Source organism: Manacus vitellinus, unplaced genomic scaffold (genome assembly GCF_001715985.3).
Source record: "Manacus vitellinus isolate BGI_N305 unplaced genomic scaffold, ASM171598v3 scaffold_44_pilon, whole genome shotgun sequence".
In the NCBI taxonomy this organism is placed as follows: domain Eukaryota; kingdom Metazoa; phylum Chordata; class Aves; order Passeriformes; family Pipridae; genus Manacus; species Manacus vitellinus.
This window is the reverse complement of record NW_021940565.1, coordinates 6,830,058-6,856,103: the sequence shown is the minus strand read 5'-3', so window position 1 is coordinate 6,856,103 and position 26,046 is coordinate 6,830,058. Positions and strand designations below refer to the sequence as shown.

Sequence of the window (26,046 nt, the reverse complement as noted above, 5' to 3'; positions counted from 1 at the left end):
ATGGCCACAAGCAGCCCCGCGGTCGCCAACTTTGCCAGGGGCAGGCAGGGCGGCCCAGCACCCGCCCGGCCGGCCCCGTCCCGCCCGCGCAGCAGCCGCCTGCAGGGCGGGGGCCCCAAGCCGGCGGCCTCGGGCAAGCCGGGCAACGTGCTGCCGCTGTGGGGCAACGAGAAGACCATGAACCTGAACCCCATGATCCTCACCAACATCCTCTCGTCGCCCTACTTCAAGGTGCAGCTCTACGAGCTCAAGACCTACCACGAAGTGGTGGACGAGATCTATTTCAAGGTGAGCCCGCCGGCCGCGCCGGCGCCGGGCCCGGTTTGACTGCGGCCCGCGCCTTCTCGCCCCTTATTCCACGCTGAGGGATGGGAGCGAATACCGCTTGTAGTGCTTAGCTGGGGGTGCTGCCCTGTCTGCCTCGTGAAAGAGGCGTATTCCGCGTCGGATTTGGAACTGCGGAGCTGTGAGTTAGGTTTGGAGAGGGCGGCGTGAGCCGGGGTGGTGGGGGCGAAATGGCCGTCGAAGGGGCTGCGCCTTCAGCCGGAGCGAGCGCGGAGGGCACGGAGGGCACTGCCGACACCCCGTGTAACCACTGACACACAGGGTACGATGGTGACTGCAGGTGGTCCAACGGGAGTCTGCATGTGGCTTTCCTCGTCACTTCAACGTTGGGATTCCCTCCTCCGTTACCCGTTAAAGAAGTTTTCTTGGCGTTAGGTAGGATGTGCTGGGGAGATGAGTGGTCTGTATCGGGGCACCCATGTCTCGGTTCTTGTTTTGTTAGCAGGATTGAATCAGTTTTGCAGCGAGGCTTCCATCAAGCCAGTCTCCCAGGTAGAGGTATGCATAATTAATGCTCATCAACACAGCCAATTTCTTTGTTCTGATAACGAGACCAAAATTTAGATAATTTAAGCTTGAATAATTCAGCTGTTTTTAGCCACCTGTACTTTGGTGGTTATTCGGATATTTTTCTCAAGTGAATTCATTCTGCTTGATAATGTTACCGTGTCAGCAAGTTTCAGTGTATTTGAAATTAAAAGAAAAGCAAAGGTAGCCCTTTTGTTTCGTTTGACCAAGGCAAATCAAGTTACTTAGGGCACTGTAATTGAGAAAAGTAACTCCGCCACAGTATTTTTGAGATTTTTGGCAGTTTGGGCTTACCTATGCTACTGTTTTTTCACTTAATGATAGCATTTGTCTGCCTGTGCTCTGTCACTTGAAGCTGATTATTTATTTCTCCTAGTACTTAGAGTAACAGAGATTGTCGACAAGGCATCTCTCCAGTTGCTGCATGTGAGAGAGACTGACTATCTGAATGGAAAGTAGCAGACTTTACTTATGCAAGTGATGGCTAGAGCTGAAAAATTTATAAAGGAAACATATTTTCAGAAAATTTGAGAGCATACTCATTTTAAGTGGACCTTTTCAGATGTAGTAAAAAATGGGATCTGTTGTCTTTGTATTAGCAGAGCTCACCTGAAGCTGGTTAGATATTTCATGTTACTTGTCTTACTGTTTCATTCCACAAGTGGCCTAATCTTAAACTGGGGGGAAATTTTGTCATGCCATTAAAAATCTGATTATTAATGCTGTGCAAATAAAGTTTGCTTACTGAACTTCTCAGTTACTCTGACTCAAAACTGCAGGCTAAATAAAGGGAAAACTCAGCCTCTTACTCACTCGTGAGTAATGGGTGTGGGGGAGATGGTTAAGGTGCTTCATTGATATTAAGAGAAATTGAATTTTCTTCGTGTTTTAAGATTTCTGAATAATTGTTATGTGTTTTCTTTTCTTTGAATGAACATGATACCCATCCTAGGAGATGTATTTTCAAGTGTTTGTCTTTCTTTGAGAAACTGGTGGCTCATTTAAAAAAGTGGAGAATGCTGGGTGCCGGCTTACCGGGAAAGATGATTTTAAGTTACACAGGCAGCTAGTGATAGGGATCGTCTTTGAAGATATGGATTCTGTCCAAGTATTTGAATTAATTTACTTGTACTTCTGGTCTCCTGTTTCAGTTCTGTATCTGCAAAGTGCAGGACTTCCTCTTTCTTTATCTCTGACCTTAGGACCATGTACATGCCCTCAATTTCATTTAGTCTGTACTTCCAACAAGCTAAGCATATGCAGCAGTCTTTGAAGGATCAAAACTTTAACTTTGTTATTTGCTTATTTTTTAATTAATATTTGTCAAACCTAGCATGTTTATATTGATTGTGGCCAATAAATGTAACTTAAATTAAAAAGATTGAAGACTAGCATTGTGATAGCATCATACTCAATACTTGGACTAAAAAATACTTTTCATTTCCTGTGAGAGGCAAAACTCTCTATAATCAGAATGATGTGCGGTATTATTTATGTCGTATTTGAGAACTTCTTATGCAATACAGGAAGTCATAATGAATTTTGAATTCTACAGTACTGGCATCTCTTATATTTCCTGTTTGGCTAAGACAGCAACTATAAAAAACCCAAACAAACAGTTCAGCAACGTCAGCTGTTAGTGTATCTCTGATTTCATGTAATTGTGTGCATAATTTGTTTTGTTTCATGTATTGTTAAAAGAATTTAATTTGTGAAGTACAGCCATGAACTCTTATTCCAAATCTGGTGTATCACCATTGTTTGGGGGTTTTTTGTCTTTTACGTATTTTTTTTAAGTTGATGTGCTTAGGCAGTATACTTCTTTATTGAGCCAGACATTGCTTCTCTGAATTTCACAATTTCAGATGCAGCACAGGCAGTTTTGTGGTTCTGAACATGTTTATGACTCTTATTGTCAAGTTTTAGGAATGGTGTTGGTTAACTGTGTGTGTGTGCTCATCTCTAAATGTATCTCACAAGATTTGAAATGAGCAAATTTACTTGTTAGTACTTAGGAACCATTTTACCTAAGAACATCACTGCAGTCTAGAAGAAAAAACACTGATTTTTTTAATTAAAATACTACACTTTATAAACATCTTTCTTTTGTCCTAACTGTAAGTGATAGCAAAAAGAAATCTCTAGCTAAGCTCACTGCATAAGTGAAACTCATGAATGTGAGACACTATATTTTGACTTCTGTAGCTCTCAGCAGCAGATATCACTAAACTAAAGGAGACAGTTTAAATACAGGCAGTTGTTTAGTCACCCAAGAAAACAGTAATGATGGACTTTAATCATAAAGCATTTGAAAGTACGTGGAGTATAGAATGAGCATGGATGCTTCCTTTGGTGTTTTGGGATTTGTTTGTTTTAAACTTCAGTCATGATTTTGGCTCTAATTTCTTAATGTTGTAGTTTAAAAAGCCAGATGCTTTGCTTTAATGACAAAGCAGACTTGATCTTGAATTTCATAGAAGAGAAACTTTAAAGACTGGTTTATGATGTCCGTTGTTTAAATCAGGTTTGTACAAGCACCTAAACATTATGGAGGTTGCAATTGTAATTTACTTTCTCCTGTCCCCCACCTCACCCTTTCAGGTTACACATGTTGAACCATGGGAGAAGGGCAGCAGGAAAACCGCAGGCCAGACAGGGATGTGTGGAGGGGTAAGTAGAAGTACGTGCCTTCTTAAATTTTTCTGTCTGGTAAAGAACTTTGCCAAGCATAGTTAAAACTTGCTGGTCTGTTGACATCAGTCTCTAGATGTAGAAGTATTTATTACATAGAGTAGATATATTCCTCTTGCTTCCAAAGCTGTGGATGCAGGTAGTGTTACTTTTTCCACATGGCTTTTTTTGTAGATTTAGATTTTATTATGTGTTAGTTTTCACATTCTTTTGAAGATTTGGGATAATGTCTTTGACTTCCTGCATCCTCACCTAACTTTTTGCTTTTGAAAGGTGCGTGGTGTTGGAACTGGAGGAATTGTGTCCACTGCCTTTTGTCTGCTCTACAAATTATTTACCCTGAAGCTCACTCGTAAGCAAGTGATGGGCCTTATAACTCATACAGACTCTCCATATATTAGGGCTCTTGGATTTATGTATATTAGGTAAGTATCACTGTTATCAACTAATGACTGTTTTAATATGCAGACAGCTGTATTAAAATTTTACTTTCTTTTTGTACTTGAAGGTACACACAACCACCTACAGATCTATGGGACTGGTTTGAATCCTTTCTTGATGACGAAGAGGTATGTCGGCGAGGGTAATAATTTGTTTTCTTTTGTTTCTTTTCATGTTCCTACTTTAGGTTTAAACATTGTTTCATAAGGTTTTCTGTAGTTTGACTGTTGTAACGTTCTGTTCTTTAATTTTTATTAATTAGTGCAGGAAGCAGGTTTGAGCTCGGACATGGGTTAGTTTTCTTAAAGATCTAACAGAATTTTTTGCTGGTTAGTATGTTACTGTGTCAGATTGACAAAGCCATGTGAAACAGGTGTACTAAATCAGAATTCAAACAGCAGGGTGTGTGTGGCTTCTGTGCATTTTTCAAAGTCGTATCTTAAAAGCAAGGTGTAGTAAGTCATGAGAATGCTAAATTTATATTATCTATTTATTACTGGGATGGGAGAATTGACGCTGACATAAAAGAGTGGGAAGTATATAGTAGAAACCAACATTCACCTTGGAAAATACTGCCAAAAATCTCTGTGGTTATTATTCATGTCCTGGAATAACTAAACCCAGGATTTCTCCAGAGGAGAAGCAAACAGCCTGATTATGGCATAAGGTTCCATTGTTAATGTCTTTGGGGACAAATAAAGAAGATGAGTTGCTCACTGAAGTCCAGTGCAGAGGTTGCATTATTATGCAGTCAGGTGGGAGAATACCTTTGGTATCCTAGTCCTGATTTACTGTTTGGGGAAACAGAGTAGGGAGTTGGTGGGTGATGCTTCTTGGGCTATGAACTTGAATACACAGTCTGCTACGTACTGCTGCAATTTGTATTTATTGAGCAGGTTTTAAGTTACATCTTAGATTTAAGAATGGAACAGGAAGGATCATCTGCCCTCTTCAGTGTGACAGTATACATCTACTTCAAGAAATTCCAAATGCTGTAGTTGCAAATGATGTCCAGATATTTGTAATAAAAATAGTGTTAATTACACCTGTATCTGACTGCAATGAACAACTTCTTTCATGCTAAGTATCAAAAACACTGTGCAAAGGAAACAGCTGTTATTTCAGGTAAACCTGTGCTATTCTACATTTTTAACAAAAATCAAAACAAATTTGAACCTTGATTGCATCTCTGTAATCTCCTCCTTCTCCCCCAGGTGGGGTAGTTAAAGTGAACTCTCCTCTGCAATGCTGGACTGTAATTTTTGAGAAGGATTGGGGTGGCTTCATTCTCAGGGTCTCGCAAACTCAGTGTGGACTCAAAGGACAATAAAGTGATCACAAGCGCATTGCATTGTGCAAGTCTTAACTGGTTCATTATTCAAAGCATATTTTTTATTTATATATTTTAGTTCTTGCAGATATTGGTTATCAAGATGTATTTGTTTCTTGTTTAAAATCTCCCAGTATATTTTTGGAATTAGTGTTGCTTTCCCAGCTGCTATCAGTAGCTTTGTGTTACGTGCTTGGGGCTGCTTAAGTTTCTTACCAGTCCTGGTCAAACTCTATAGGATGAAGCAAATTTTTATATATGGAATTATTTAAACCTACAGGATTTTTTTTCCCCTTCAGTTCTTAAATATGTGGAAGCAGTTCATCTTTTGTCATGCTGCTGTGAAAAACTTCCCAGGATACAGAGTTACCTTTCAAAATGCTTCTTATGTTTATTTTGTTTAACTGTACGTACTCTCCAGGTGCTACGTTTAACTCCTTTTTTTCTTCTTTAGATCTCTGCAGCGATTATATTTGGAAAAACTGTATATCTGAACACTTAAATGTGTGTGAGTGCAAGCAGTTTTACGTTTAGATTTTCTCTTCCTGTTTAGATAACAAATCTCACTTTCCTTGTGTGCTTGCACTATAGGTTTGGGACTGACAATAGCTGACTAACATGTCCTGAGCTGTGAGAGGGCATAGCAAGAAGGCCTTCATGCGGTAATGACCCTTTTCAGAGACAATGGTCATCATGGATTATGCGTTTCCAATTATTTGTTCATTTATTTATTTTTTTACATATTTCTAAATTAGAAACCTCACTGCTTCATGGCAGTTGGTTTGCTATTGCTTCCAATTCTGTTAGGATGCCATTTTGTACTAGAGGTTTTTCTATGATCATTTTGAGATAGGCAATGATGTAGTTCATAAATGATTTAGGCCACAGGGTTGGGTATGATGGTACACAGTTGTACATCCACAAAATGGAGTATTAAATGTACTTTCAGAGGACTTCTCAACATTTTGGCATTGAAATAAAATACAAGATCATACCATATAACCAGACTGTATAAGGGGATTTTGCGTTAATCTCTTCATCGACAGTCCCTTACCATCCAGATGGCTGCAGGATTAGTGTGTGCCTGCATGCATATATATTAAGTCCCATTCCCTGTCTGTAACATACTGCTAAATCCAAAGGGTGCAGAGTTTGAATTTTTCTAAGGAAATGTATTAGAATATGAGACAAGTAAACTTTCATAATCATGAGACTTCAATAGGACAGTAATGTAGAAACATTTTTTTTTTAATCAGTAAAGAATATTTTTGACCATCAGGATATTTTTTGCTTGTATTTTACAGGACCTGGATGTGAAGGCAGGTGGGGGTTGCGTTATGACCATTGGGGAGATGCTTCGTTCCTTCCTCACAAAGCTTGAATGGTTTTCCACCTTGTTTCCAAGAATTCCTGTGCCAGTCCAGAAAGCTATTGACCAGCAAATTAAAAGCAGACCTAGAAAAATCAAGAAAGAGGGCAAGGAGGGAATGGAAGAAATCGAACGGCATGCAGAACGTAGACGTTCAAGGTCATATACACGTTATTTTTAAAATGAATGTTAAAAGTTTATTATTGAACAACTTATTACCAGCAACATCTTGTCTTTTGACTGGGTTGGGTTTTAAGGCAACAGGCAAAAAAGTTTACGGATGCTAATGGATTAAAATCATCACATGATATTTGGTATTTAAGATGAAAAACAGACCGTGTATGTAAAGTATAAATTGAAAAGGAAAGATGGTCTCTTTAACTTAAAAAGGATGTGTTTCACACTGAATATCTTCTTTTTTAAAAGGTCTCCAAGACCAAGATCGATCAGTCCCAGGAGGTCTCCCAGAAGATCCAGAAGCAGAAGTCACCATCGGGAAGGCCATGGATCCTCTAGTTTTGACAGAGAACTAGAAAGAGAAAGAGAACGGCAGAGATTAGAACGTGAGGCAAAGGAGAGAGAAAAAGAAAGGCGGAGATCTCGAAGTACTGATCGCACACTGGAACGGAGGCGAAGCAGGAGCAGGGACAGATACAGAAGCCGTAGTCGAAGTCGTGACAGGAAAGGAGATAGAAGAGACAGGGATAGGGAGCGAGAAAAAGAAAATGAACGGAGTCGAAAAAAAGAGAGAGATTATGATAAGGAAAGAGGTAGTGAGAGGGAAAAAGATCGATCTAGAGAAAGGTCAAAAGAAAGAAAAAGTAAGGGTGATACAGAAGAGAGAAGACACAAGGATGACAAGGATGAGAAGAAACACCGGGATGACAAGAGGGATTCCAAAAAAGAGAGAAAACATAGTAGAAGTCGAAGCCGGGAAAGAAAACATAGGAGTAGGAGCCGCAGTAGGAACACAGGTAAGCGCAGCAGAAGCAGGAGCAAAGAAAAATCAAGTAAACATAAAAATGAAAATAAGGAGAAGTCGAATAAACGAAGTAGAAGCAGAAGCAGAGGAAGAACAGATAGTGTTGAGAAGTCCAGAAAACGAGATCAGAGTCCCAGCAAAGAAAAATCTAGGAAGCGTAGCAGAAGCAAAGAACGTTCCCACAAACACGATCACAGTGATAGCAAGGACCATTCTGACAAACATGATCGCCGAAGGAGCCAAAGTACAGAACGAGAGAGCCAGGAAAAGCAAGAGAAAATCAAAGATGAGACTCTCTGAATTCTTTCAGAAGTGGATCACATTGAATCCTATAAATGTTTGATTAAATCCTGCTTATTTTTTCTTAAAGTTGAGATTGTGCAGTAGTTGATGAGCACTCTTCTCCAACCTCCCTCTAGGCTGCAGATTGTCATTTCCTATTTTGGGTAGGGAAGTGCCTTTGTAAACCCATTCAATGCATTGACGGTTTCAAACCATTTGTTTAGTTTAATTTGTAATGCAGAGATTGTTTTTGCATTTTTATTGTTCAGATGTTTCTGAAATGTACAGTCTGTACATATGTCCTGAAAATGTTTTAATTCCTTCGGCATGGTTGCCATGTTGGTTAAATTTGTATGAGGCAATAAACTGCCACTAATTATACTTCCCTTTTGTAGACGTGGAATTATGGTTTGTATCCTGAAGTTAGCATGGCTGTGCTTTACGTAATAGTATGGCTTTTAGGGATGGATCTGGAATGTGTACTATAGCTGAGATATTTATGTGCATACAATGTACATTGAGGGCTGCAGATTTAGAACTAACATTTATGTCCACTGTACCTACTGTTTTCTTCAAAGCTTTGTATTATGTTGATCACCAGTGGTGTTAAATTAGTGGACTTTCAAAGAGATAGTGGTTTTGATGCAAGGATTTAGATGATGTTGGGGCTCGTTTAGTAATTCTGTAGAAAGGCTACCTCAAGCGGACACTGTAAAGGTTGACAGATGAGTACCGTAGCCATCTATGCATTTTATTTGTTTGAAAAAAATCCATGTAAGCTTCCTTTTTTTTTTTTTAAACACAATTTATCCATTTGTGGTCTTTTAATGTTTTTGTTTTTTTTTTTTAATCATCAGCTGCACTCTGTCATTTATGTTAATCCTGGGCTAATAAAGGCATTTAAGATGGGAAGAGGGAGGTAGGAAGAAGAAAAATGTTACAAAGGATTTCAGTTTCAAGCTTCCAAAGCATTTTTATAAGTGTAAACATTTAAAATATGAACTAAATGACAGTGTCCTTTTTTAAGTCATATTTTCTACAAATAGTAAGGATCGCAGTTCATGCTGAACATTTCATCTGGCAGATTTTTTTTTAAAACAGGTTGTTAGAAGCAAAAACCAAAATGGATTATAGAAGAAAATCATATCATTACAGTCCAAGTCTATTTGATAGATTATTCTGATGACTTGTATACTAAGTGAGGAGAACCATCTGGAATAAACTCTCAATTCCTTTGTATCGAGTGTCAGCTTTTCCCTGCATGTTCATTGCCAGTTGAAGAGTGTTTTGGTTCCTCCACATTTCTTTTTCAGATCAAGTGACATTTTGTATGAATAAGGGATTTTATGTAATAAGTACTTTATGTGGGACATGTAGCAAACAAAGAAATGCAGCAGCCCCAAAACAGGAAGAACATGAAGTGTGACTCATTCATGATGATGAAGTGACCTGAAGGTAGAAGGTAGAAATAAGTTCATGCAGGTCATCTAGGCTTTTTTTTTTGTTTTGTTTTAACATCCAGGAGAAAACAAAGTGTTTCAGCTTCTAACAGTACACTTCATTCCATAGTATTCCAAGGAGCAAACTTCATTTTTTTTCTTCCTCCCTGCTCTAATTTTTTTATGAACTAACAGTTCAGAAACAGTTCCTTTGTCATTGTGATCCTTAGTAATCAAGATTTTTTAATACTGATGTTGTTGAGGTATTGTCTGTTTATATTTGTGTTACCTGATTTTAAATCTGAGCTTGAAACAAAACTTCAGCTTCAAAGAAGTCACTCCCTTGCTAAAACTAAACTACTGAGCTCTCATTTAATATGGGAGAAAAACTGTACTGGCCATTTAAGGAATATCCTGTCTAGTAGATTATTAGAGCTGTCTTTGCAGTCTGCCAAGTCAAAACAGTGAGGACAACTTTATCTTGTTTGTGTCTAGAGGGCTTCTTTTGGCCTTGTTTTTAACCTTCAGTTTCTGAAGCAAGTACACTCTTAGGCAGAGAGGCTGCAAGGCCAGTGTTCTGTCAGGGAAAATGGATTACTGATTTCCAATTGTTCCTTCAGGGCTCCCCCTCCTCTGCCATTGTTGGGAAATACAGTGAAAGAATGGTTTATTTGCAGGAAAAATACAGGTATTTGAGAAACACAGTCTTTGACCTGAAAGTGGAGAAGGGCTGTCTTACTACAACAAAGATGGTCAACATTTTGGTACAGCTTGTGAAAAGACCGGCCCGTGCCAGTACCTCTTACAAGTGCACTAATTTGAGGACTGTGCTTTTATTTTCCAATAAATAGTACTTTTTGACTTGTGGATTTAATATGATGCATATTATGTACTTGAGTTAGCAGTGTAATGGATGGCACAATATTCATTACCAAGACCCATGGAAATTACTTGGACCAAGACACCTGTCTTAAGTTATCCTTGGGATTTAGTATCGTGCAGCTCTTGGGTTTGGATCCAGGGACTCTGGTTCCTTTTTATCTTTCTGATATTATTTTATTTCGCATGACCTTCCTTGAAACCAAAAGGAACTGTGGTGTGCAAGCAGCTCTGGTGAGCAGTGGTAAGTTCAGTGGAGGTGCTGGTGCTGCCCACCCTGCTGCAGTTACTGCAGTGCAGCTGCACTGGGTATTCAGCTCAGGGCATTCGGAGAAAACTTCTGCCAGTTTTAATTGGAGGCATGGGATTTTCCCCAGGAGCTGCTCTCTGACAGTCTGTGCACTCTTCAGTTCTCAGGGTAAAAGCACAATGTCTGAAGCACTGTGAACCCAAAGTTCCCACAGTATGCCACATGTCCATAGTTACCTAGCTGGGATAGTTATCCTTTGGGAAGTCTCATCTGTCTTTGAAATTTCCTGTGGCTCCAACGGTAAGTACTGCATTAGTAATATTTTTAGTTGCTTACAGTATACAAATTCCACCCTTAAAGGGAACCCGAAGCAATGAGGGAACTTCTGCTGATGTTTGAGCCTTTTGCACTGCTATGGAGCCCATGTACCTTGTTGGTTCTAAAGTCTCTTCTTTCAAGAGCTTAATGGGGTTGGGTTGCTTGGGGGTTTTTGTTAGGGGTTTTTTTTGTTATTTTGGTGAGGGGATTTATTGGTTGTGGTTTTTTATTTCATAAAGACCAGAGCTTCATACTAGTAAGTAGTGTAGAAACTACATCTATGAAAACATTACATGTCATTGTCCATTAAGTCAGCATGACCCATAAAAAAGCATTTGCCTCAGTCTGGAGAGAACCTGCAACTAATCCTCACCAAAATTTTTTAATCATCTGAGTGATTGCCAGTGTCATTTCACATATCAGCAGTGTTAATTACTATTAAGACAATGCCTAATGCCTGAGGAACAAGGCCTGGAAGATATACACGGCCACAGCAGGAGGTGTGGATCTGGCTCAGTTTGGTTTTGTTGCTTTTCCTCCCTGTTTTGGTTAATTGTGTACATCTCCTAACCATTTTTTTTGAGCTGAATCAATGTGTTTTTTCTTAAAATCATTACTCCTCTTAAGCTTTTTCCTTTTTTTTCCCCCCCAACAGACATGCAAATAATACATTCTGTTACAACTATGCTTCTTTTTAATTATAAAAGTGAGGGGAGCTGATGAAAACAGTACTACAGCATTGTCCTGTTTGTAGTGTGCAATTCTGAGATGTTAAGGTTTGTATACCAGGAAGAATTGAGAAAATATACACCAACAGTTTAAAAAACATTAGAATTACTGTTAGAGCATGGAATTACCACAATTGTTTATGCGAGAAGAAGAAATTTGGGGCCTGAACTTGATTCTGAAAGAAACTGATTGCTTTAGACCTCTGAAAATCCAGTTAATAGCCACCTGGTTAAACACTTAGGCCTTGGTGGCAGTGTTTCACAGTGATGTCTCCAAAGAAGAAATACTTAAATAAAACCCTTGAGGAAGAAAGCCTTTAACAATAATATTTTTTTTTCAATTAATGAGAAAAGTTGCCAATTGTTTATTAGCTAATGCAGGACAGTTTCAAATAATGTTTCCTAAAGAAAGACTTGTTTGACCATGACTAAATGTAGATGATGTTTTAAGAAGCAACATGTAATTCTTGGGCCATCTACAATCAACGTATTGAAGGGTGATTCCCGTGAGGTGACTTTGTGCAGGTGATCAGAAGCAGTGACTGAGATACCTAATACAGCTGTGTAAAAATGCCTGTTGTCTTTGGTTACCTTTATACAACTGAGTTTCTGAAGACTCTTTTTGTAAGATTACATATGTTTGTAGAACTGTTGACCTTGAATTTTGCTTTCTGTGTTGGCTGAGAAAGTAACCAGTGAGGAGTATGAGAAAAGGTCCTGCCTTTTCTGAAAAATGGAAAATTAAGATTTTAGTAATATCTGTCAGTTCTTCATTAGCTACAGTGCAAAGCAAGTCAGTTGATGTGAAGAGGACATTCTGTTTACTCCTCATGAGTCACCTCTCAAAACTCTAAAGGAAGAAACTTTTTTTAAATTTTGAAGTAAAATGAAATAGCCTTGGAATAATACTCGATTAAGCCTCAAGCTACTTTTGAGTGACTCTACCTGAACTGCTGTTGCTTTGGTTTGTTTTCTTTTTTTAAGAAGTTTAACTTCACTCTCTTGATCTTTATTTCAGCCTTATTTCGTTGGTACATTAGTTCTGGAACACACCTACTGATTAATAACGGTTCTTGGAAGAACTTTTAAAAGCGATTGCTTGCACAGAAAATTATAGTTCAAGATTACAGACATCTCCATCAAGTGTTCAGCTGCATTTTAAAAATGATCTTGTCAGCTGGGGCTCAAATTTGATGTCCTGGATTAGATCTCAGATATGACTAGCTGTTCAGCTTCCCTCCTCCCAGTCCTGAGCAGCTGTGAATGTTGCCATTAAGCACAGATGTTGTCTTTCCAGCTTCAGGGAAAGTAAGAGTGAAAGGAGCATTTAGGGAGAATGGTGTTATCAACAACCTTAACATCCAGGATAGCTGTAGGTGAATAGCAGGAAAAAGGAGATGATCAGCCTTGGGGGGAAAAAGTCAGCAGTGATTTCTTGCCATTCCTTTGAGACAGGAGCACTAAATAGTGCAGAACACTGGTAATTGTGTTGAAGAGTGAGCAATTTTAGCTGGGAAAGAGAGAAAGTAAATGGATGCTGAAGAGTATCTTGATCAGTTTGTATTTTGAAGGCTTTTATGGGGAACTAGAGGATAGTATTAGAAAAGGTTTAATGAAGTGAAAGACGGTTATTATAAATGGAGGACAAATCAGTATTGATAGTAGGAGTAGACAACATGAGCTTTTGGAGGTAAATATGGATTATCTCCAGTTCCAAAGATTTAATCAGCAGGAAAAGTTTGATTAATACATCATAATATCAGCGGCAATTCTTGTAACTTACCTTCTTATCTGAACCAGAATTTTCATTTAGATGTGTTCTGCATTGCTCTTGCCTCTATAAATCACTAGAAAAGAATTTGGAAATTCAGTTTCAGTTATAGAAAAGCAGCTGTTTTGAGAAGTTTTTCAGTGGCTGCTTTTGAAGTTGTTTCTAGCAGTTTACGTAGGCAAATAAAACACAAGACTATCCTGTTTAAACCCCAGAAGAAATAAGGTAGAATAAGTTGAGGTAAGCCACATTTTTTAAGCTTTTTAAAAATAAAAATCAGAAGTGCAACCTCGTTGAATTTGTAATGGGATATGGTGAGGCTATAGAAGATAAGCCTGCCTTTTATTTTGTACTATCTGATAAATAGTGTTGTGACTATGCATGATGGTATACAGGCCACAATATAGATATTTAATTATTTATTATAAGATGGGGGGTGAGACAAACCTGCATAATACTAACAGAAGCCTTGATGATCAAATTTATGTTATATGCATCTTATCTGAAGTTAAACGATGTGAACATATTTTACAAACTCCATGAATTTGTAACGAATGTACTACGTGCTCTTACCCATTCCAACAGAGCTTCCAGAACAAGTTACTGAAATGACATGAAACAGTGGTATAAATGTGAGGTGTCAGGTTGTGAGCTGTGAAACATTATTAGTCTGTAGTATGTAGTCCAACTGTGCAATCCCATCAGATACCAGTACTTTTAAAATTGATTAAATCCACGCCCTAGGAAAGGAATCCCAAGGTAACTACTACCCCTTTAAACAATTATTACTTCAAAATGTGCTTAGGAGTGGTTCATAGAAGTAATTGTTTCTTTATTTAAAAAACATCCATAAACCAAATTCAAAAACAAAACAAAAAATGCTCATTTATTTGTTCCTATATTGTAGCCACTCCTAACCTTCACCAGGATACAGTTGATCTAGTTAAGAGGATCTGTGTAGATAAGTATGCCCAGTCCCAAAATGCTCCTGTGAAGTTCCTGTAACAGATATTGCAAGACAGCACCCACGAAGTTTACTCTGTAGTCAACACTAGAACATGCCACCTTTACCTTCATAATTTTGGATTACATTTTAACCATCTAGAATGCATGGACAAAAACAGATCATTCAAAGAAATTTAAATTTTACCTGAATATATTTTTTTAGGACAGAATGTGAGCTTTGGACCCTTATCAGTCAGTGGAGCTACCACCACTGTGTAGACATCCCCACAGGGTATCTCGGTGATGTCGCAGTGACTTCGACCTGCTCTGGGGGTACAGGTGAAGTTGCCTTTTGAACCATGTAAATCAGTGCTGTAGTTCATTGTTTCATCAGAGGCTCGCCAGAACACCCTGATGCCATTGTTGCTCAGTCTGTATAGCTTCACCCCAGACGGACAGCAAGCACCTAATAAAGAGAGAAACATTAATAAGCAAATTTTGTGAACTCCTAGAGTGCATTTTAAACCAAATTACTATGATTATCATCATTTCACTGAGAAATTATTATTTCACAGAAAGCCAAAACAATTCTTGAACTGAACTAGGAAAGAAAATGTTTTATCAGACTCATATTATGGAGCTGGAATTCAGCCATTTTACATGTTGGAATATTGTTGCTCTCACCTGGCACGAGGCCTACCTTAAAGTGCCCAAAATCCTTTTGAGGTCTTTAAAATTTAATTATGCTATAGCATAATTTAAATTAAGAAATTGATTCTGGAGCAATGTTATTAAAACTTCTTTATATGGCCATCTGATGGCTGTCATAAGGACAAGTTTTAAATTATATGAAAATAATCCAAAGTACATTTATTTAGAAGAGGGAGCTGCAAGTGTACTAAGTATGTACTGAATTTCAGCTGTGCTATTTGTATGAGAGCAACAGTATACAAAGTACGTTGTATATTGAGTCTTTTTCTTCCCAAGTGCATTTACAATTTACATACTGGAAGAATATCCCTGATATGTGCAACTGGATGTCAGACCCGTTTCACTAATTGCTTTCAGAGACACTGTGTAGTTGGTGCCACATGTGATGCATCCCAGGAGACAGTAGTTCTGAAGAGTGCGACACTTTGCCTGTCCTTTTGGAGACTCCAGTGTTGTTACATATGTCTGTGCACCCTTCCCAGCAGACCAGCTGATATTTGTTACAGACTGTGTCACTTGAGTTAGTATCAGGTCGTTAGGGCAACAAGGAGCTTAAAGAAAAGAAAAAATAGAGAAGTCAGTTCTGGTTTGGAAGGTATTTTGTTGGGTTGCAGCCAGAATTGTACATGATCAAGAGCAAAGGAATGAAGAAGTGCATACTTCTCAGGCAAACAGTAGCATGCTGAAAAATACTTGACATTGCTGGCAAGCTTCTAATAAACAATGTCAATACAAGATCAATTTGTCTATAACAGTGGGTTATAATATTGGAATTACTACAACACGATCGTTCACCAAGATTCGAAAGTATCAGAGTACATGGGATAATTAAGCAGGGTCTACCTCTACCCCTCAAGTCATATTGCTCAGTCCAGCTCTGTCTTTGTTTAAAGTCTCTTCCTCTACAATGCAAGATGACTGCAGCCAAACTGCCTGTTAAAAATAGACCCTGGTGTACATTAACTGCTGTACAGGGCCTGGGGATTGTCTGGGTTAAGTGGTAGAGGACAAAACTCTGTTAGAAAATTAATAGCAGGAGTGGTGAGTAGGATGTGCTTTAATCTGTTCTTTATATTGTTGATGTGGACATTATCTCATTGCTTCTCCTAGTAATATTAAATATCAAAATGCTGACAAAGAAGTTATGTATTACATTAGTGGCTTATGTTACTGCATTTTAGTTAGCTGTGCCACAAAATAATTGGTTGCACTAAGGCTTCTCAGTATGTGGCAACTGCCAAGTGATCATTCTCACACACACAAAGATACAGACAGGTTCACACAAAGGGCATCCAGCAATAGGTAGCACAATATGCACACACTGTAATTAAAATAAAAAAAAGCCAAAGACATATAAAGAGTCATAGAACTATTTTAATATTATGCTGCTAACATGCAATTCCCACATACCCATCTCTAAAGGGACACTGTAGCTTGGTAAGCTCTGTCCTGCTGGTGATCTTGCTATAGCACTAACAGAGAAAGCAGATCCACAGGGAAGATCAGTTAAGGTACAGGAGCTTCCAGTGCTTGTGCAATGCCAAAGTCCAGCCTCTCCTCTGGCAGTGACAACGTATGTAGCGTCTTCATTGTTAGACTGCCACTGTACACTGATTACAGAAAGACCCTCCTTTGAGACATTTTTAATTTCAGGACTGCAGGGAGCTGAAATATTTCATATTAACAGTATTTAAACAGATTGTTTATACATACTATGTAAGTTAGACATGAAAATTAAATTCCAGTTAGAACTAACAAACTGCTTTGGAAAAAGTATATGATCCTTGTATACTTAGTCCTGGTGAGAATTTAGACCTTGTGACAGAACTGACAACATAAGGAGTTTGTGTACAAAACCAGAGATAAACTGTAAATCTGATTTTCAAAATATTGGAGCTGTCAGAAACTTTCAATCCAAATCTGTTTTTAGATCCCTGCTTACAGTATATTTTTAAAGACTTCCTGTTTTGGAGGGTTGTTTTTTTTTAATTTTTATCAGTTACAGTAAGTTAGCATTCCAGTAATGCATTTCATCCATGAATCACTGCGGTGCCTAATAATTATTTCTCCTGCTAAAGGAAAACACGAGTGATCACGGTACCTGTTGCCACGTGCTTGGGCGCACATGAGGTGTTGCTGCCCCTGGCCTCGCTGAAGGAGTGAACGGTGATGTGGTAGCGGGTGTTGCACTGCAGAGCTGACAGGGTGCAGGCCGGGGCCGTGTCATTGCAGAGCACCACCGTGCTCCAGGCGGCAGCTCTGGTCTCGTACAGGTCGGCGCCTCGGACAGGAGCCCAGGTGACCCGCACGGTGTCGCTGGACACGAACACGGCCCTGAAGTCGCTGGGGCAACAAGGAGCTGGGAACAGATGAGGCAGAGAGGGAAACTCGAATGGGAACGGGAAACTGGCATGAATAGGAGCCTTCTTTAGTTTACCTATGTGCTTCATGTCTTAAATCTCCAAAGGTGACCAATACTGTGCAAACAGTCTCATGAATCCCAGACTTATTTCCTGAATTAATTCAATGCCCCTCCTTCCAAAATCAATACAGGACATCCTAGTGTTTAGGTCAGATGCAGGAATTACATATATCTTTGGTTGAAGCTTTAAAAGCATCTAGAGGTTAAATAATTCAAAAAACATTCTTCTCAATTTCCCATTGAACTGGTTAATCTTTTTTCATTTTCCAAGTATGAAAACTCTCTTTGAGGAAGTTTAGGATTTTGACACACCATTCCTGAGGTAAAAGAAAAAAACTAAACAGGACTAGAGTTCAAATGTTACGCCAGGGCTGTAAGTTATTCATATGTCCTTGCCTGATTGATGATTGTGAATTGTTAAACTATTTTCAAGTTTGTAAGCATGTTGCACTTGACTACACAAGTTAAATTTAATGGCAATGGGAAGTGTTCCTTTTTTTTCAGCCAACCTTTGTGTGTTTTGCCCAAAACCTGAATAAAAATAGAAGTTTAAGTCAGTATCTTCCCATAAAAATATCCATAAACACAGTTAAAGGATCCAAATGAATTTGCAAAAATAAGTGGTTACTTACCAGTAGTGTAATTGAATACATCACCTAAAGGACTCTGCCCTGCCTTGTTATATGCAAAGACACTAATGAAATAAGTGAAGCCACAGTCTGACTGGAAATGACATTGAGTATATGATGTGTTGCAGTGCACTTCCAAGCCATCATCACTCTTCACAAAAACCACGTAATAATGACCAAAACTGACGCTAGACCATGACACCAGCAAGTGACCAAGTTCATCCTCTTCAATTGATATGTTTACTGGTGCACAAGGAACTGAAAACAAAAATTAAAAAAAAAAAGAATTGTAACGACATATTTTTATTGAAGTTACACTTTTACATAGTAAAGGAAAATCAGGAATATACAGAATTATTCTACTCAGTTGCTGTCTTGTTCAAGCAAACAGCAATATTATCTGCATTTACAGAGGGTGCTACTTACATTTAGATGACAAGTGGGTATGATTTTTACAGAACAAAATATCTTCATGTTTTACAGAAACAAATTCTGATTAAGGAGCCCCTGTCGAACAGTGAAAAAAACAGCGACACTGGGCAGTATTTCAAAAGAAACTGGCACAGTGTGTGCTCACAAATAGTAGGTTTGGATGGTAATTGTAATACTAGCTTGAATAACAATTAGCATCCAAAAGCTTTTATGTGTGAAAGCCCTTTATATGTTTTTATGAAACTCACTGGTTGTCTGTGAGTAGAACTGTCCTTTGCTTAGGTTCCCTTTCTGGTGGCATCATGTCACATTAAACTGCAAACTCTATGGCTTTTGCTTAAATAACATTTCCTTTCTTTCTAGTTCAAAGAAGTGTAGCTTGCTGCTATTAGAATGAATGTACATGATCCAGCTGAAGCAGTGTTGGCTGAGATCAGAGCCCACAGCTTAATACTTGTCTACTGTGTAAGGCTCTCTCATCCCATTAGATCCACCTCAGAGTTGCTCACAGAATTGATCTCTAACTCCTATCAATAAAAAGTCAAAATGAGGCAGGTTACATCAAATAACTAAGTAAATAGTGTTGTGTCTTTAAAGTAACATGTAATAAAAGAAATGTTTTAGATTTTAATTACATGGGCAGTTCATCTAACAGGTCAGGAAGCAATAACCTCTGACATGGCACTGGTGCTGTAGCTGAAACAAGCAAGCTTCTGTTCTGATGATGGTTGATGGTTTCTTAATTTAGTCTAGTGGTGCTACTTTGACTGAATGTGGTTTTGTTGACCTCCTTTCTAACTAAAAACTAGACTTGGCCTAGAATGCTTCTCAGCCCAGAGGCAATCCTTAATGCCATTTCCTCACAGACCTGTTATTCCTTACATTAGTTTTACACTCAGAAAATTGACTTTACAATATGTACTTCTAGTAATAGGAAAACAGAGGCTTACTGTTTCAGCCAACAATATATACACCATTGCAAGTTTTTCTTACACAAATATGAAGAAAGTTTAGGCTCTTATCCCTGAAATAGAAAAGAATATGGCACCATTCATGCACAAAGGTCAAAAGCAGAAATAACTATTTGAGAATCACTTGTGAATTGCAATGGACTAATTTGCATTTGAAATTAAAGAAATATATGTTAAAATGCCATAAGCTATATAAGGATCAATGACACATACTAGTTTTTAAGCTTACTGCATCAGTAGGTTTACTGGATCCAGCATCATTGTATGCTGTGACAGAAACATAATATTCAGAGCTGCACTGGAGGGATGGCACCATGCAGGAGGAGGAGGATGTGTTACACTTCAGTTTCAAGAGTCCACTGGAGGCTGTGACAGTGTAAGTTAGAGCTCCTTCTGTTGGCATCCAAGAAACTCTTAAAGCACCACTATTAAAAGCTACTTTAACATCCGCCGGTGCATTAGGACCTACGGTATATCAATAGTTTGGAACACATAAATACAACTTAGATCATGGCCTACAAACATGAGCATTTACATAATTTGCAAACTAAATACATTTTTTGTGGTGCAGACCTTAGCCTCATTCATGTTAAAGTGACATTTTTAAATAGTTTTAGTTATACACTGTCACAAAGCTTTCTGCTGAAACTCCCTGCCTTATTTGAATATTTACTTCTCACAGTTAGAAAAATCCTCAAATCAGTCTAAACTTGTGTAATCCTTATCCACACCTGTCCTGAGTACCACTTTAGTGACAGTTAATGGTATCTTTGCCTCAGTAATATTTATTAAACATAGTCATGTTATCTGAGGTTTCATAAACTTTGAGATGGGGCAAAAATGATGTGATCTGAAAATCTACCCAGTGTACCTTTGAAAAACATAACACAATCATACACACACATAAATATTTCCTGCTATATTGTTGCTGTTTTGGTTTGGTTTTTTTTTTTTTAATGCTCACTTGGTTTCAGAAAAGAAAATTTCTTACTTGTTCTTTGGTTATATGTGAAATCATCTCCAGGCATCCCATTGGCATTCCAGGCATAAGCCTTGATAGTATAGAGAGTTCCTGGATCTAGATTTGTAAATATCAAGGAGGTATTGGTGGTGTTCTCCCTCAGCATTCTGCCCAAACCATCTGACCTCATGAGTGACACAGAGAATCCAGCTGCCATATACACAGCTTTCCAGCTCAGTGCAATGGAGTCACAGCTCGGAGAACTAACAGACAGAATCGGAGCAGCCAGGACTGTAGAGAAAGAACAAAATCAAGCTTTTGGTTTTTCAGTAGTACAGTTTGAAAGGGCCAAATTTGAAATGAATACAGAAACAACAATCACCAACTCTCAGAGACAAATTCAGTGACAACAAAAGCAGAAAAATAAATGGATGCCAGCTTGATAGAATAAATATAGAAAGTGATTTGTGATGCATCGATTATTATATTACAGGTTTTGTAAAATGAATGTAACTCATACAGAAAGTATGAAAGGTTGTGAGTGTTGAAGAATGAAAATCACCAAGAAGATACTGCATTTCCCGTCCTTTAAGTTTTACATTGTCTTATTATTTTATTTTATTCATTTCTTCTATTCCTTCAACTTATGCCTTTTGTTAAAGTAAAATACATATATTCATACAAATTCTAGCAAAACTCCCAATTGAATATTTAACTTAACGTCCTATCATAAAGTAAACCATTAATTCAGACTCTTGTCCTGGTCATTAAGTCAAATGCCTGAATTCTAGTTGTCAAAAACTGAAAGGAGAATGTGATCAGTACAATTTAAAATGCAAGACTATAATAATTCAGGACTGGTACATGCATGAATGCTTTATAATAACATTATAGAATTTGAAATAAGAATTTTAAAGTCCACCTGTTTTTGCTTTTCTGAAAGGTGAAGGCTGGCTTTTTCCTCCTGAATTTATAGATCTGATAGTGATTCTGTACAAGGTGGCAGGTTTCAGCCCCGTCACTGTGCCTGGAGAATTTTTAACTACAGTTTCAATGAAGGAATCTCCATCTTGTGCAGTCAGCATGTAACTAGTAGCCCCAGGTACCGCTCTCCATTCCACTGTGATACTGTTGCTAAGTTTTGAATAAGCTTGGTCAATAACAGGTATGTCTGGAGCTAAAATGGAAATAATGATAGACATGCTTAAGTTGGGGAACTGAGCCCTGTGAAATGCTGAGTGCTCTGAACATTTCACACAGACAAAATGTAGGACATCTAACCCCATGCTCAGAGCAGATACACTTAGACTCACTATGCTCAGATATACACTCACTGGAAAAGAAAAAAAGATAAAATGAAGGTGTATCCCACATAAAATTAAGAAAAGGAATGTAAAATATTTGGGACAAAGTATGCACCCTGAGGCAAACTTACTCAAAGCAAGGCAGCTCACCTGGGATTTGGGAGACCCAGCAAGTATTACACAGCTATTTAACTGAGCGTTATGTCTGCTCTCTTAGTTCCAAGCACCTTATCAGTTACAGTCACACACCCTATGTTGCCCCACTTGTAAAAATGGTAACAGATATTCTGTCTGACCATGCCTGTGGAACATTTGCAGGTGGGTCATTTGCAATCTTTGAGTAAGATATTGCACTATGCTTTTTTTTTTCTTTTAAAATATTGTCTTTAGTAACCGTGCATAAAAATTTCTGTGCAAGAAATCCACGTGCAAGTCTAATGGAGTTTTTTGCCTAACAGTCAAGTAGAGAATATATAGCATGTGATGTATATCGGAAATAAATTACACAACATTAATCATTAATATCTCTTCTTCCAAAACTAAGCTAGCAATAGACATTTTGTTTACACTTAGCAGGATAAATACTTCTACTTGTTTACACTTACCATGATAAAACACCTCTACTTTTTTATTTTCAAATTTTATTGTAATAATTAATTTTATAAGAAACATTCAATTGGAAAAGTAATGGCTATTTCTCAAAATTATCAGCTAAATTATTTTAAAAACAGAATTTCAACAGAATATTTTTCAATTACATTTCAGTGATGAAATAAAAAAGGATTTCTGTTTATGTAGATTCTTTCAATATCCATCAGTGACTTACATGCCACAAGTCCTTTTGTGAATGAAACAAAATTACTGTTTAGCAGTTCTAAAAAATTTATAAATAGCTTCATATCTGCTTTTGTAATGAAAGAGTAGGTGATTTAAAAAGCTGCAGTCTGAGCAAACTGTGCGTGCCAGATCAGGAAAACTTGGAACAAGATGAGAGGAGAAAAGGAGCTAATCATGCTAATATTGAACTCAGTAGGAGAACCGGCAAAAGGCTTCAATGAGAATGGCAGATTTTCCCTACCAGTACAATGAAACATCAAGGATGAAATCCCAGTCATACAGAGGACAATGGAAATTATACTTCCCAGTTTCTCTTACTAACCTGTTGACTGCATAATCTGTGTTTCTGCAAGAATAATCCCATTCTTGTCAATGGCTTCTGCTTGTATAGCATAAACAGTATTGGGAATTAATGAAGTTAGAGTTGCTTTAAGTGTCACATCACTGAAATGAGCCAGTAATGAATGGCCTACAGTATTCACAGCTGTAGCTGTGACCCTGTAAGAAGAGGCTCCTGAAAACTTGGGCCATCTGAGAGAAATGCTTTGCGATGTCACATCATATAAAGACACAGAGAAACCTAAAACACCCAAAAAAATCATTATCAGAAAACATTTCAGTCATTCCTGAATTTAGTTAAGTCTTGACAAGAATATTGTTCAGTGCCTTATCAAGCATCTATGTGACCTAATTTTCAGACAATAGGCATTCTGCTGAATTTGGAGTGCTATTTCCCTTGCTCACTTTTGTAATCCATTAATTACTGTAATAACTGCTGCTCACTCTCATAATATCATGCTGTGATGATGGCTATTTTTCTTAAATTCCCAACACACTGTAGTCTAATTGTTTTAAAAAATACCATGTATAATCCGTATGTGACTATACAAGCAATGTCAACACTATTCCATAAATAAATAGGATCCGTTGTTTTGCTAATCATAAAAAGAATATGTTACAGTAAGTGTCCAGATATTGCAACGTCTGCAATGATCAAGCATTTAAGGCTCTTGACAGTGCAGGATATGCAGGAATGTACTATTGCCAGAGAGCGCATGAATGCTGAAAGCATTTCTTGTAATCGTGTAATCTCTTCTTTCAAAAAACTCAATATTCACATTTTAAGGTGTGAGGACCTGGAGGCACAAAATACAAGACTGCAGAAAGTATAAAACAAAACATTGGAAATATTTGGGCAGGGGAGAGCGTGCTTCTCCTGGTGTGGTTTTTTTGTTTGGTTTGGGGTTTTTTTTTTTTTGGAAGGAGTGTGGTGGCATTTTCTTTTGGTGATTTTTAATTTTTATTATTAAAATATATAACAATTAATTTGGTGCAAATATGGGACAGTTTGAATCCTATTTGTAGCACAGTTATGTAGGTAGTGGACAGCAGAATTTGTTCATCTGAGTGTTCTCTCTGGTTCACACCAGTGTCAAGGTGTAAGTCTGAATATTTGTGCAAGTGCCCAACAGAATTGGGACTCCTGAAAATGAGGTTTAAAATTTATAAAGATATCAACATAATTGTTTAAAGCTGAATCAAACTTGAAAACAATTTTTGTTTATAAAACTGCTAGAACTTACAGAATATTTTATTAAAAATCACAAGTGTGTGTTTTCTTCAGACCCATTAAAAAACAGGCAGGCAAAACCAAAATACCATTTTGAAGATTTACCTGTGTTAGCTGAAAAGATCTGAAAAGGAAGATGTAAGAAAATTAGAAATACAATGTGAAATATTTTATTTGGAAAATTAAAAACCTAAGAATGTTAATTGCAACAACAACAACTTAAAATACTATGTTTTTAAAAACATTTTACTGATATGATGTATTGGCTTAGATTCTTTAAGCATGGAAAGAGTATGCAACCAGTGAGATTTGGTACTGGTGTCCAGATTGTATTGCTTCTTCATTTTCATTTTCCTCTCTAAATCTTCCTATTGATCCCGTTTTCAGTTGTTGACACACTTTGAAAGGCCTCAAATCCTAATATATCCTTTTATTTTTCAGTCACTTGCAAACAGTGCAAAAGTGTAATAGTAACTCAATACCAATGCGGAAGCATCTGCATGATAGTCTCCATCCTAACTTTTAGTTTACATTTACAGAGTACAATATCATCGTTGAAAACAGCTCTAAAGCAAATGAGTTGCACTCACCATTTCTAGGCAGTTGAGAAGCAGTCCAGTAAATGCTAATGATTTACTTTTCGCACCACACATCTTGTCAGAGCTTTGTTCCAGCCTTCCCACGGGGATGAGCCGAGGCCGATCCCTGCTGTGAGCAGCCCTGTGTCTCGGCGGTGCTGCCACTGCAGGCTCGCTCCCCCTGCAGGCTCGCTCCCCGGGACAGAGGAGGTCGCGCTGGGCTGGGCGCTCCTCCCCGCTGGAGCCCAGCCGGCCGGCGGCCACCGAACCCTGGGGACAGGGGCCGACACAGCGCCGGCGGGCGGTGGGGTTTTCCCCCTTCTGTTACAGGATGCAGTCTCTGTATGCGTTATACAAGATTCATAAAATAATTAAGCCCAATAATCAAGCAAATCTGAGATTTGCTCTTCAGCTCATTACCTACTGTATTTTTGTCTACATACAAGGACCTTCTTTTCTGTTGGGAATGATGCCCTCGTGGTACTCCCCTTCGCATGGAACACTGCCATGGACTGGGAACCACCCTTCCTCAGTATCTGGCATTGTGGAAAGAGACATTTTCCTCATATTCCTTCGTATCTGTACCAGCTGCTGGTTCCCCTTAGACAACACGACTTTATGTCTTCAGACTGTAACTTCTGACAGACGATTGTAGGCGATAACAAACAGTATCGTTCTATGACCCGACAGTGTTTTTCTTGGCGGCTTTACACGAATGTCAGAGAGAACCCTGGGGCCGCTTTCATAAGGGAGCCCCGGTTTCCACCGCGAGGGGACTCGGCACCACGGCAAGTTTCGCGGCGCTCCCTCGGCTCTGCGCTCTCCAGCTCCCCCCGCTGCTCCACACACAGCCCCAGGAGCCGCCGCGGGGGTCGGGAGCGGCCCCCGTGTCCCGGGCTCACCTGCTGACAGGTGAGCAGCAGGAGACTCCTTCCTCAGGGGACGAGCCCTGGTCACCGAGCACTTCTCCAATGGGAATTACGGACCCCAATGTGGCAGAGGAAAGGGACCCGACTCCATTGGGGCCGGGGTGCGGGGCCCGGCCGGCAGAGCCCGCCCCCCAGGAGCAGCACGTGCCCCTCTCCGCCGCACCGTCCGCCCCGCCGTCCCTGAAGCAGGAGGCGGAAGGGCAGTGCTGCGGGACGAGTACTTGGCAGCAAAGATGGCGCGGCGGTGCGGGGCTGAAGGGGCGCTTGTTGGCAGATGAACCGTGAGATGCGGGAGCGAGTGCGGGCTGTGCCCCGCTCCGGGCGGTGAGCGCCCGGGGCCGCTCGGTGTGAGCGGCCGGCTGGAGCCGCGCCGCGGGCGCCGCCCGCGTATATCCCGCTCGTGT

The 26,046-nt window shown here is 39.0% G+C and overlaps 3 protein-coding genes across 7 annotated transcripts in view; 2 read left to right on the top strand and 1 right to left on the bottom strand.

Annotated features, from left to right (window-relative positions):
• Nucleotides 1–9,204, top strand: PRPF38B (pre-mRNA processing factor 38B). The gene is given in 8 exon segments (XM_018078983.2): nt 1–30; nt 33–98; nt 100–288; nt 3,475–3,543; nt 3,838–3,989; nt 4,073–4,133; nt 6,640–6,863; nt 7,131–9,204. Coding segments are annotated over 8 exon segments (1,647 nt in total). The 3' UTR covers nt 7,987–9,204.
• On the bottom strand, nt 6,620–24,886 carry FNDC7 (fibronectin type III domain containing 7). Of its 4 annotated transcripts, none has more exons than XM_018079014.2 (14): nt 24,726–24,886; nt 24,241–24,259; nt 22,888–23,145; nt 21,347–21,601; nt 20,455–20,715; nt 19,677–19,928; nt 18,064–18,318; nt 17,111–17,368; nt 16,420–16,674; nt 15,306–15,560; nt 14,504–14,764; nt 13,927–13,956; nt 13,366–13,429; nt 6,620–7,233 (listed from the first exon to the last, which is right to left on the bottom strand). In XM_018079014.2, exons 1-13 carry the CDS (start codon nt 24,786–24,788, stop codon nt 13,392–13,394), a joined length of 2,460 nt encoding a protein of 819 aa, XP_017934503.1. In that variant the 5' UTR covers nt 24,789–24,886; the 3' UTR covers nt 6,620–7,233; nt 13,366–13,391. The 4 variants fall into 4 exon arrangements, with proteins under 4 accessions (XP_017934503.1, XP_017934506.1, XP_017934507.1 ...); XM_018079015.2 differs by lacking the exon at nt 6,620–7,233 and adding an exon at nt 12,508–12,879; XM_018079017.2 differs by lacking the exon at nt 22,888–23,145.
• STXBP3 (syntaxin binding protein 3) overlaps nt 10,687–26,046 on the top strand; it is a 36,027-nt gene continuing 20,667 nt past the window's right edge. For both annotated transcript variants that reach the window (XM_018079098.3, XM_008926856.4), the window contains exon 1: nt 10,687–10,836. In XM_018079098.3, the coding sequence (XP_017934587.2) occupies nt 10,752–10,836 (85 nt within the window). In that variant the 5' untranslated portion in view covers nt 10,687–10,751. The remainder of the gene's footprint in view (nt 10,837–26,046) is intronic.